Raw genomic sequence first — 13,630 nt, forward strand, 5'->3', positions numbered from 1 at the left:
CTTAGGATAATCACTTATTTCAGAAATACTTTATTTTATTTATTCCTCCTTCATTCTTCTAAAATTATTACCCCTTCCGTTCTTCTGAAATTAGCTTTTGAGTGTCCAAAAGAATATGGAGAGCTTTGTGAAATAGCTACAAAGAAAGGGCATTTTAAAAGAGTACTTGGATATGCGTATCAAAATTGTGACTTACTAGCCACAAGGCTCTAGGGTCACATAAGCAAATCCAGAGAATAGTCGTGCTTGACTTCACCACAGTGTCTGTCTTGATGCCAGGCCTTTGCTTACGGGATTTGCTATAAGCAATGCACATAGAGATGACAGCGAGTCACAGAAGCTGGAGTGGAGCTTCTCCACTATTTGTGAATAGCAAGATGACCCAGGGTTTCTTTCTGGGTTCACACAGGCCTACATCTTTTGTGATGGTGTTGCCGAGTTCCATCTCCAGACTAATAGTTACGATTTTTTTTTCCCCCAAATATTACAACTTTAAAGAAGGTTTTATCTACCTTTGTGCAAATCATATGTTTGCTTTTGTTTGTTTTTAATTGCACAGGGGGAGAGGAATGAACCATTTTCAGGGCTAATAGGAGCCTGTTATGCCATACCTTCACCTAACATTTTTGACTAGTAAATTTTAATGCTTCTGTGGTTTTTCATTGGTCTGTATTTTCCATTTCCGCAAGCATCCCATTTGTGCTGGGCACATCAGTTGGTATTTGTAGCAGATCAGGGGCTTGTATGAGCAAGGTATCATTTAACAACATTGACTGACTGCATTAAGAGAAATCCTTTGGGATTTCATTGCTAATGCACCAAAAGCCCATCAGATCTCCTAGTCTGAAATGACCAGCATGTTGTCTGAACACTGATCATCAGGACATTTTACATACAACCCCCCCGTGGAGAAATACAGTTCTTTATATACTTTTGTATTCCTACGGATACAGGGAAGCAGAGCACTGTGGAAAGTTTGAGCCATTCTTCTGCAACCTGCGTCATCAGTTGAAAAGGAACCACTTGAAAACTATGTTTGAAGAGATCAGGTTTATGACTCCTCTACAGACAATCCCAATAATAGTATGGGGAGATTTGACTAAGTAATTTCAAAGCTGGTAGAGATACCATGATGGGTTTCCACTGTGTTTTTTTTTCCTTACGTGATAGACAGACATGCATAGTCTCTGTGAAGTTCACAACAGGCACTTGATAAAGTTGGGTACCAGTCAGTTTAAAGATAAATGGGGCCTCACCTTCTCACACAGTGGAATCATTTATTTTCACATGGCTCATAACATGAATTATTTATAACTATGGAAAGAAAAATAGTGGGAATCTAGAGTTGGTGCAATTTCTGTGAACCAGTTAGACATGATATGGTTGGATACTGCTCTCTTTCAAGTGAAATGCAGCAATGCACTGCTCTCCATAGAGTGAAATAATTTTTACATGCCTTGTCAGTCTCGCTATGGCCGTGGAAAGAAATACAGTGAAAGCAGAGACATTGGCGCTGTTTGTGTTATTTCGAATGTTTTTGCAGCTAACAGTTTTGACCTCTATTCTGTTTTGATGGTCCTGGTTTCAAAAGGCCACGTCATGTTTTCCAGCTAGAAGAAATGAATAAATACTTTCTTTTCCTGTGGACTCTCCCAGGTTTTACCCAGATCCTGATTCAGGATTATTCCAAAGAATTGCTGGTGTAAAACTGATATGCTCCATTGTCAGTGGAATTACAATGATTAACAGCTTCAAATCTAGCCTCTGAGGCCAGGAGGGTTTCATTTTTGTCCCTTACGGTTTTCAGAGACCTTGAAAAGAAAGTTAGTGAGACTGGAATTTGGAATTTAACATGTGAAATCCAGGGGCCATCGTTTAAAACATCAATCCTTACTTCAGAATGGTGTTTGACAGGCTGCAAGTAATTTCTGCTTCAAGCAGTCTCAAGCAGCAGAGTAGCCCAAAGGTCATGTTACTCTTATCATGGGTAAAAAAGATCTTCTTCATGGTGGATGACGAATCTGTGTGTTCATGATGCATAATATATTAGTAATTTTAATTCACAATTGCATTTGTCCAACAGTTTTGTCAGGGCAAGCTAAACTATAGATGGGTACACCTGTGCTGTGCAAAAGGATGGGACTGTTGTGGTAATCCATCATAAGACCTGCAACACAATCCCAGTTGCCCATACTGGAGCTGGGAGGAATCACTTCTGCAAATGGAAATGCCAGCCTGCAGGAATTGGGCCAACAAGTCTTGTGTTTTCACTACTGATTTTGACCTGTGCTGGTGATCACAGCTGAAACCAGCTTCCAGTCTCATGGTATTATGTAGAGCAACCTTCAGTGTGCTCTTTACCAGATTTATCAGGTTGGGAGCCTAAGATTATCTGTTCTTGGCTAGCCTAATCACCAAAACTGGAGGACCACAGACAACAAATGCGACTCCTGGTTTCAGATCACTTTGAGAACTTTGTTACCTGAGACGTAAAGATTTGAGCTGGCTTTGTGCAAAGCACTCAGGGCATAATACCACCACAGCTGCTACCTACCTTTTTACCCTCATGCTTTTAATAGGACTGAATGCAAAAGCCACTCCTCTGCAGAGCCAGACACAAAAGTAATAAGCAGTAGTATAGTTCAGAGGGTCTCAGAGCAAATTTGCTTCTTCTTTGCCACAAATGCAACTCATAAGCAAACCTTTAGAACAATATACATTGTTCTTGCTTATTTGAGTAGTACATCCTCCTGAGCATATTTCTGTCAATGTCAGTGCAGCAAAGTGCCATTTAGAAAAGAGGGCTGAATTTGCCTCTCAGCTATTAGAATTTCTAGATTTACCTCCTCGCTCCTCTTGCTGCTGTTTATATTTTACATGCAGAAATGTGGTAAGAGCCATACTACTCTCCCATGTCAGTAATCATATGTTTTAAAAAATTAATGAATGACATCCATTAAAAGTCATCCTAAATTCAAATCATTTTTAAATGCACCCTTCATTCACCAGCATCATGCTGTCTTTGGTAAATTTTCATCTCCACATATTAGCTCTTTTGGCATCTAGATTTGTATTTTGCAAGATTTGATTTTTAAATGGCCAGCTGTTCCCTCAAAGTTTCAAAGCTTTTATAGCAAGAGGCTTTTCAATAGGAAATATCACTCTCCACTTGGTTTTCTGAAAGATCTTGTTTTCATTTCCAGAAGTGGGCAGCCAAGGCCCTATGACATATTACTTTTTCACTGTATGCATCCCTAAAAAGAGCTATTTTTTGGCACTGTTCTTCTCCTGAAAAAAAAGTACTTTTTCAAATAAACGCGGATCCATGGTTTTATAAGTGGGGGAGGATGGAAAGATGCCCTGTATTTCAAATGGGGCTCTGTGAACTATTATATACTTACTGCACAAGCTTTTATGGGATGGAAAAGGGACTGGTCATTCCAGTTCTTCAACACCTTTGGGAGAAGTTATAAGGTGGAGGAAGTAGAGTCACCAGTCTCAAATTTAGAACAGAGGTTTTATCAAGTTCATCAATGCACTTCGAAATCATTATTTAAAGTAAGAGCCATTGATTCCATCCTTCATACATATATATGGCTTTCAAATAAAGGCAATAGGTGCTGTGCCTTCAGAACAACTGAAGAAGCAACATTTCACATGCACTCGTAGTTGCTCTTCTATTATACCAAGTCAAAAAAGTTAGACACATGAAAATGGGTATTCAGTGACACTGTGTTCATAATGGACAAACTAGCATAATGCTAATTCTGAACAAATGTATCCCTACATTTGTTTATGTAGGCATAATGGAAGTATTTTTTCAGGATTCAAATATGTTTTACTTTGCATTTGTTGTTATTTCAATTTTTCATGTGTTTTGGGGTTTTAATATCTCCTATGTAAGGTAAGGGATTCACGTCTTACACAGGTTGAAGTCTTCTGTCAGGCAGACCACTACATCTACAAAAAAGCTTCCCTGAATGTTCTTTAACATACGAGTGCCTCAGCTTGGGTCATCTGGTGGTTGCAGTTGTGAGAGAAATACCTCTGTCTCCAGAACAACTCAGCCCATAGGTCCTTTGTAAGCCTTGCGAGAAAGGTTTGGGAAGGGATACATCTGACCAGCCTGATTCCTAACAGGGACAGCAGCCTCTTTGGGAATATGAGTAAACTCCTATACTCCTGCCCTGAACTACTGAATTGCTGTCGTGAACTAAATTTTTGCCCATTCATTCTTTGCAGACATTGATGAGTGCTTGGTAAACAATGGTGGTTGTGACCATTTCTGCCGAAACACGGTTGGCAGCTTTGAGTGCAGCTGCCAGAAAGGCTATAAACTGCTCACAGATGAACGGACCTGCCAAGGTAATACTTCGTTTATTTTACTCTTTGTATAACAAGGATGTTATTTTCAGTGGATTTTTTTTTTTTTTGTAATCAAGTCATTTGTACTACAGGTTTTATTCCTACTGTCATAGGAAGTAAAGTTAGAAGAGACCTACCAGATTTCCACTTTCTAAGGTGGGATTAGAAGATTTTTGGAAATGTCTTGTTTCAATGTTTTTAGTAGTAGGAATGCCAGTGTCTTGCTGAAATGGGAAAATCCATGTGGTGTAGTACAATAGGCTCAGGCAGAGAGCCTTACGTTCAAATCCTCTAATTTGCTGTGATCTTAATGGGACAGAGGCTTATCTTATTTACACCGGAGTCATTTAGAGTAACTTATTGGGATAGAGCATTTGCAACATTTAAACTGAAAAAAGAGTCTAAATTTGTGAGCTCACCTTTGATGACAGAATCTGTTTATGAAGGGACAATGGAGGTGTTTTGTGAGAATTCAAATGAAGTGTGTTTTATATCGTTTGCTGTGCATGTCATGATTTGTTATCCAAGTCATCTGATGTTATATATTCTATGACTAATAAAGTGTATAACCATTTCCAACTTAAGTGCTAACCATGTACCTTTGGAGAAATGACACTTTAAGCATTTGAGCTCTGTAACTTTACTCTTTAAAAGCCTCCTAGAAAAGGCTAGAAAGATGAGCATGCATCAGCAGAGAGAGAAGGGGAAGGAGGACGTATTCAATTAAAATTTAGTGCAGGAATTGCCTTTTTATTAATACATAATTATTTGCATGAGTTTTGAACACGTAAAAGTTATGAAGTCCAAAACAGCATTAGTGTTTTAGAGCTTCTTTGTTCATCAACAAAAGAGAAACCAAGGTCTGAAGATACGTATGTCATTCAAAAAATTTTCCATTGCCTCTCATTGGTACTTCTATCATCTGAGAAGACTACTCCACCCTGACTGTGTGATTAGACACAAAGGAGTCAGTGCAAGGTTGGTTTCAAGCTGGGACAGGATGGGAAGAGCTGAGAGTGGCACATTTAGTGCCACATGACTAGGCAGAAACAACATTGTAGGATCATGTCAGACAAGGATGAGTTGTCAGATTTTGATATACCTGCTAAAAATGGGGACAAAATGTTAAAAAGAAATGTTCCCTTCATGATGTATTTAGAGATAGTTAGGAATACTTTCTGGTTCATGAATTTCATGTGTTGTGACATGCTCTCACTGTGGTATCAGTCAGAGGTTTCACCATTCATTGTAATTACACCAGTGAAAAACTCAAGAGAAAAGTCAAGCCCTGCATTCTTGTTAGGCAAGAGCTGGTGCAAAATTTATTTGTTTATTATGCAAAGTCTTAGTAATAGGCTTTGAAAGCTACCTATAAATAATCAGATCTCTATCATGATAATGGGAAGCTAGAAACAGCTCTGTAAATGTTGTTCAGCTGAGTTTTGTTTCTTCGTGTGCCTGGGTTACTGAATGAGTGCATCACCGGTAACAGTACATACCACGCAAGGAAAGAAGCAGTAGCTGATCTTCTTCCTCTCCCTCTTGTGATCAGACATGGAAATACAAACATGATCTGGCCATCCTGCTTTTTCCATTGTCAATGCACAAGGCCAGGCACTCTGTCTGCCTCTATATGGTACTTTGACTGATTCATCAACTGTAGCTTATCTGTTGCTGTAACAGATAGATTAGTGCAAGCCTAGAGAATTTTGGGGCTGGAAAAGTTCCTCTGGTCCCAGACACGCTGGTTCTTCATACTGTGAAATGGGGAGGACAAAGTTATTTCCTGCTTGAAGTCTGAGGTATCTGGGCCTCAGAGACTGATTACAGTAAACATGGTATGATGCCTGCTTTGTGGAGGGAGCACTGTGATAATTTAGTTCCTGTCTGGTGCTTAAGGTGATAATTGGTGACTCATGCAGTCAGTAGGCCTGCTACTAAAGAAAGAAGGGAAGTGAATATAGATCAAGAAATCATTGATCACATGTATGAATCACATGTACTTTGTTTTTTCCTCTGCAAAGAGAGTATAGTTAGTGGAAGTGGTTATAGTTATTAATGTCGGGTGACTCTGCTGGAATATAAATCATCCACGGGTTTTTCTGGTAACAGCCAGTCAACACGGACCATAGAACATTACTGAGAGATTCAGGGAAATTTATTTTGGACATATTAGCCTTTCCAATGCATGAAAAAGAAAAGTCTAATTTGTATTTATAAAAGATGCTGTTGTTCATGTTGCATCTGTTGTTTTGATTCATAATAGAGTTTTTATGACTTACAATCTTGCTGTCAACATTGCCTTTCTCCTCTGGTTTTCATTTTTAAAATAAAGATTTCTTTCAGTTACGAATCAACGTGTTTACCAAGTACTCTTTTAGGACCTTAGAAGTCTACATTTTTTGGGGCTGAGTCCTATTTAGTTCAGGTGGCCTCCCTAGTGTGTAGGGAGTTCATCTCCAAGTGAGTTCATCACTAACATCAAGGAACAGATTCTGCTAACCTTAGGCAAAATGTCCATGGAAATAGCTAGTAAGCTTGCCCTTTTACGACCTGCAGAATCCCTTGATAAGTCTGTGACTGTATCTGATTCACAGGAAAGAATCAGTGAAGAAGAACAAAGCCACGGAGATACAGTTCATGTTAGCAACATTTTTCAAACTGTTGAAAAATACAAGTAAGCTGTTGCTGCATAACTTTCTTTGTATGATCATTAACTTCAGCACAAGGCAATTTTACATACTTCAGTAAAAAGATTCCTTCGTATTCTCTGTGAAATTCTGAGGTTGTCCTACCTCACCTCATTTCCTTGATATTCTTTCATTGTAGACCTCAGAGGCGACTTTAAGATTGCAGGTAAATTGTATCAAAGTCTTAGTCTTTGTTCTGGTTGTTTGCAGAGCTCCCACCCCATCGTACCAAGTGCCTTACACACATTCATTCTCTCTGTGAAGAGGAAAGTATTTATATCTCAGTTTTTCAGGCAGGAAGGGTGAAGCCAAATATAGCAGCTTGCCTAAGATCACACATATAAATGCCTGGACAGCCTGGAGAATAAACCTTCAGTTTTTGTGAAGCTGTCCTCTGTGAATCTGCTCATTACAAGAAATTTTTTTCTCCTGTGTTTGTGCTCATACCATGATACGAAAATTCATCAGTTTTCAGGAACTCTGAAGCTTGCTGCTCACTTGGTGCCACTAGCTACCCACCCTGCAAGTAGAGTGCTTGTGTAAGCAGCCCTTGCATTTGTAAAGGGCATTAAAATGTTCCGCATTTATCTGTTTACAGCTAAACCATTTTTAGCCCTGGCTGCAAAGAAAACCATTGTCAATCACAGATTATTTCTGCTAGGGAGTGGTTCTCACGCTGTGGCTCCTTGTTAGACAAGGAGAATGTGGGGGTTTCCCTTCCTTTCCCCTCCCCTGCATTCCAGCCATTTAAAAAGAAACTTACTTGTAACCCAGAAGGTGAAGAATCCACGTTGCTCTGCCAGTGATATTGTGGAGACTGATAACTGCTTTCCCAGTCTCTCTTTTCACGCAAATTTAAAAATAGATTTTTTTCTCCTTTGACGGTGAAATCACTGTATGACAATACCAAACCCATCTATTGTGTATTATTTTAACAGACCCCTTAAGTCTAAGGTATTGTAAATTCTTTGATACAGGAAGAAACGGATCTGTTTGTATAAACCTAGCAAAAAAGGCCTGCATCTCCTTTGAGCATATAATACAAACAACATAGCTATATTTATAGCAAGGAGAGATTGTGTTTGTAACCTTTGTAGTAATTAGCAGCAGGACAACAACTCAGATTAGTTTTAGAACCACATCAGCAACAAAACAGCAAGCAAGACTGTTTAAAGCTGCAATGAATGTGTGTAAGCGGAGACATAACTACCTTAATCCTCAGCTAATATGAGTTTTAAAACCAGTTAACTTAATTGCTTATTCAGTTTCTGTTTGTTGTGCAGTGATCTTGAAAAAAATTCAACAATAAGCACTCTCTCTGCTCCACTCAAGTTCAAGCTTCCTTAAGCACCCAGAAAAACGTGTGAAATTCTATCATAAATATTTTTCTCTTCCTGCTGTAGAATTGCCTTTTGCAAAGCAAGACAAGGAGAGACAGCGCACACATTTGTCGTAACTCTCTCCAGGGAATGGTAGAGTCGGAAAGATGAGTTACATTCAGAAAAAAAGTGCTTTTAGTGGGAACATCCAGTGATCAACATGTAATACTTCAGCCTGCTAAATTTGCACTCTTGCCCTCTGCCCCTCTCCACCTCTGTCCAAAATAGAGCCAAATCGTTCTACGCTGAGGAATTTAAACTTTTGCAGGGGGCAGTTTAAGGCATTTGCATCATTCTAGTCCACTTATAGCCTCCAAAGTGGGCTTAAGTGGGGCTTGATGATTGCTAGATCTCACAGACATGATGTTCAGCTGTAATGAAGTCTGCCCAAGCAGCCTTTTCACCAACCATTTGAATTGATACAGCCACTGTAAAGGAGATGGTTGTCCATCAGGCGAAAGTACCTCTGGGGCACGTGGAATACCTGCATGAGCAGTCTGGCATTTTCGAGGCTTTTTTAAGGCCATGTGTTCACACACAGTAGGTGACAGCATTTTTTATTTGCTTTGATGTATTGCCTGTTTGACTATTAGTTATTCTTTACTACCTTCCTACCATATTTCAAACGAATGCGACTGACTCTTTTGTAACTAAGCACTGGAATGCAGGGCCTCATAGTCTGCTGTTGGTAGTGCTGGTGTCTGTCCAAAGGAAATTCAGTGATGCAGGTTTATACACCAGGAAATCCCAAACAGAATTTGCGCCCCTAGCTTCATGATATATTGAATTTTCCCTCTAGTGATTTTCTGTGGGCACATTTTGCTAGAGGTTTGGGGGTTTTTAAGCTATCCAATAGAAGTCCAAGTGTAGCTGATATGAGGTGGTTTTACAAAAGAAAGACATGAGCATATCCACTATGCTGTTTGCGTATTTGGACTTCTCTTTCTCTCTTTTAAAACAAATGTGTTTTTTATAGGCCCCATGTATGGCCCCTTCCTCTCTCCTCAGCTTCACTTCCAGACAAGTGTTCCTCAAAAACTTGTTGCTCATGGAGTGGAGCAACTGGAAGTCATGGCTAGAGCCAAGGATACTGTTAGCAGATATTGAGGTGGTTTTCTTAGTAACTCTGCCAGCATATTGCAATGCTGACCTGCAAAACACCTCAAACCTTGTCCAGCTCTGGTTTTTTGTTTCTCAGGTTGTCTCTGAGCAGACTTGATGAGTGTAGCAAGCTTTCTGATGTGTTACAGGATATACCTCCCAACTCTTGTCACGCACAACTGGTTTTTACTTATGATCTGAAATAAGATTTGAACCCAGCCTTCTGTGTTCACTCACTGCACCACAGAATGGTAATCCATGCAATCCTAAAATAATACTGTTAAATGAGAGACTAACCTTTCTTTACAGCCAGATAGGTCTTCACTCCAGAGAATTTGATGTGATTAGACCTAGCTGACCCTATGATCGATCTGTTGGTAGAGGGATGCTTTACACAGCGCTTCCAATGCATAGTTGTCAAGAGAAGCCTTCTTTCATTCCAGAATGAGAGAAGGAAAAATAGCACCTTGAAAAATACAGTAACTGTCTATGATTGAAGGATTCTACAGGCCTTGAAACATTCTACAGGTCTTGAAACATTGCCATATTAACTGGATATGTAATCCCCTCTTATGACATCTACCTTTTCACTTATTTGTACTAAATATGCACTATTAGCCTTCCAAGGGCAAGATTTTAATCTCCCAGCATGGTATCTCCATTTTGAAAATGGGTATGAAATGAGGGATTAATCGTACAGGGAAGGACAGATAGAAAGTGTTTGTGGGAATTATTTTTGGCCTAAAGAAGCCCACAAAGATTAGCTACAAAGATCTCACTATACTCTTCTGTATGGAACCATTGATGATAAATATGGCTGTACAGGACCAGTTTAATCCTAAATAAATCAGTGCATCCACACAGGCAGCACTGAGTCACCAGACATCTTTGACATAGAGTGACCAAATTAAAAAATAAAAAAGGGGCCAAAGAGGTTTGCACCCTTGGGTTACATGACAGTGGCCTGCCACCCAGATTTGATCATGTAACCCAGTAAAGCAATTGGCCTTGTCCCACTCACATAACCTGATGAAGGTCTCAGGATGAGGATACATCCCTTGCATTGATTTATATAGGACACAGTCACCCATCTTAGATTACTTAACTAAATGCATGGGTAGAGGTCAGGGCTGGAGCATCTGTCTCTATCTCTCATTGCATCGTGAAAACAGAGGACAGAGAGAATCCCATGTCCTATGTCCCAATTTTAAAATCCTGAGGAAATTCCTTGGAATAGCAGGACAAGGGAATTTTATGTCATGATAGCATATGGCATCTCCCAGCCAAGCCAAGCTATCTTTTTACCTTACTGCTAATCCCCCAACTCTTCTTGCTCTGAGTTATAGCTGAGTATACCCTAGTGCAGTCCCAGAGGCAGTGAGCTGTGAGAAATGTTAAATGGGTACAGCTGCACCATACAGCAGTAAAAAGACTTCAGCTAATCCGTATCCATGCTAGAACTAATGTTTCATGTAAGTTAGTTTAAAAGACAACGCTTGAGGCCCAGACCCCTCAGATTCAATGCATCGACATTATGGTTTGGCCAACTTGCCAGTGAAAAATATTGGAAAGTTTTGTTGTTGGTCCACCCCCTCTCTTTCCTTTTCTCCCTCATTAAATAAATAAAAGAAGCAAATGTTCAATAAAAATAACAGTATTTAGCCTTCCCCTTCTTTCTGGAGTGGCAATAACATACAGCTTCACAGCCAGGTGAGATGGTATAAAGAGGACACCAGCAGAAATTTTACAGCTATTTTTTCTTAATATTTAAAACACATTTTTACCTGAACCCACACAGACCTCTCACTGAGGTTGTTACCCTTATGGTGAGGACTGAACTGTAGCGGGTGGAGAGCGTTAGCAAGCCATGAGCCTGTGTCCTTGTGAGGGAGGTAGCAAGCGGGGATCCCAGAGAGCATTTGCTGTCTGAGGTGAGGAGCAAGCAGGCTTACAAGTCCCCTTGCTGACTTTTGCCTGAGTTTGCATGTGCATTTGCTGTAAGTTTGAGGTCTTCAGCAGTCAGAGAAAATATCCAGGGCTTCATTTTGCTCTCACTTACATCAGGGAGAAGGCTACTGTACTCAGCAGAGTTACAGTGCTATCACACTAAGGGAAGCTTATTATGTTCCACCACTTGAACAGGGTGAGTCAGTACCAGTGCGGGGATGATTAATGAGAGAGAGAGGGATGAAGGGACTCAAGCCATTCCCCTTATCAACTCATTTGTGTGATACACATGAAGGAGAGTGATTTTGCCTTGATGCACTCAGACACTCGTCCACATCAGATAGGCGTGCTGTGAGATACAAAATACATTGATTTGATATAGGCTGATTTTCAGCCAGTCCAGCTGAGTCTGGCCCAGTATGTTTAATAGTGTGGACACTTGGTATATAAACAACAGTACTGGTTCAGCTGCCAGTGTAGCTCAAGAACCAGTGAGAATCAGTGGTGCACTGGAGGAGATATTGGGAGCTACTTGTAGAAGTCAGACTAGGTCACAGAAAGAAAATTCAAGATGATTTCCCTGTCGCTGATGATGTTCATTCCCTATGCAGATTTCCTCTAAGGCATTCTGTGACACTGAGCCTTACAAAAATATCTTGCTTATGACAAGCACCATATTGCTTCTAGCATCAGATTAAAAAAATACTCTTCTGGGAAGCAACATGTTACGCTGTCAATAAAAGGAATACTTCTCAAACCCTTTCTGTTACACATGGTGCTTACTCTTAGTGTCAGTGAGATTGTGAATAGTGGTACAGTCTGCCTCTGTGAGAGAAAAAGGGTTGCAAGATCATGCCCAGAAACAACAAATGCCCCAGGCGTGAAGTAAAAACAGCTCTAGCCAGTACAAGTTTGTTTGCCAAGTGATATCTCCCATGTTGGTTGTAGCAATTAAGTCTGCTGAAACGTGAAAACAAATACATCCCCCCCACCCCCAGTTCTCCTTTCTGCAGCACAGTGTTGTCATAAGTTAAAGGCAAATTTTCTTTGGTTGCTGCTCCTTGGAAGGAATATTAAACCTCACAATTTAGGCTTTAAATCAATTTCTAATGGGATGAGACCTAATGTGGGGAGGGCAGATGGGACAGATTATTCTACCTCTATTTTCCCATGAAGCTTCTGACACAGGCTACTGTTGGAAGTAAGATATTAGATTAGTTTGACCTCAGGTCTCATTCAGTATGGTAGCTCTTATATTCCTATGTTAAACTCTATAAAGTATACTGCTATCAAATTGCTTTTTACAGCTCTGTCTGTCCCCCTCCCCTTGATGATGTGTGTGGGAAGCCAAGCAAAACGTTCCATTAGTGTTTAGAAAGAGAATTTGAGATATATTTTTCATTTGATGCTGTAGGATTTATGATGTGTATAGTGCAGAAATGATTTTACTGGACTAGAATCATGTTATGTATTAATGAATTACCAGGATATGAGTCAGCCTTGGAATAGTTTGAGCAGGAAGGTAGCATTCTTCCACAAACAATAATCTGTTGATAAATAGTGCTGAAAGCTGTAATTCAATAGGAATTGTTTTCAAAGAGACCCAGAGAAAGACTATATGTATATATATTCTCCACTATTGCAGTAGTGCACATTGAGATAATGCCATATTACTGCGCTCAATCATTTAATCGTTTAATAAGGTCGGATATCCTTTACACTAAGTGCTATACAGAATTGCAATAAAATGACAACCCTATCCCAAATGTTCAGAAGAGTTTCATTTTCCTGTGCTTGCATCTATCCTTCTGGGCCTTTTAAAAGTGCCCTGTTTTGTTTATTTTGTTGCAGTGAGAATAAAAGCCTAACCTATTGAAGCAAAGGGGTGTGATTTTCTTCCAGTAGCTACGTTATGAACTGGTACTACTTGTTTTGGTAACTTGGAGATGAGGCCTTAGTTAGGACAGGTGAGATGAAAACAAAAATCTAAGTTCAAATATTAAGAGGCAGTGGAATGGAGGAGTATCTTCTGGGATTTTGCTGAGTGGAGTTTTTTTGATGCATATTTGCAAAACATTTCTGTTAGTGTTTTCAGAGGGATACCTGCTGTTTCTCGACTCCACAGAGGCCAGCCTTTCTGGGCAGAGT

At 39.9% G+C, this 13,630-nt stretch overlaps 1 protein-coding gene across 1 annotated transcript in view; it reads left to right on the plus strand.

The window, feature by feature from the left end:
* Positions 1 to 13,630, plus strand: part of SCUBE1 (signal peptide, CUB domain, EGF-like 1) — a gene marked incomplete at both ends in the record, with an annotated part of 172,554 nt that overhangs the window by 122,016 nt on the left and 36,908 nt on the right. Inside the window, one exon of the mRNA XM_009579193.1 lies at positions 4,243 to 4,365. Within this exon, the coding sequence (XP_009577488.1) occupies positions 4,243 to 4,365 (123 nt within the window). The remainder of the gene's footprint in view (positions 1 to 4,242; positions 4,366 to 13,630) is intronic.

The sequence above is a fragment of the Fulmarus glacialis genome, unplaced genomic scaffold, assembly GCF_000690835.1.
Source record: "Fulmarus glacialis isolate BGI_N327 unplaced genomic scaffold, ASM69083v1 scaffold7086, whole genome shotgun sequence".
NCBI classification, from domain to species: domain Eukaryota; kingdom Metazoa; phylum Chordata; class Aves; order Procellariiformes; family Procellariidae; genus Fulmarus; species Fulmarus glacialis.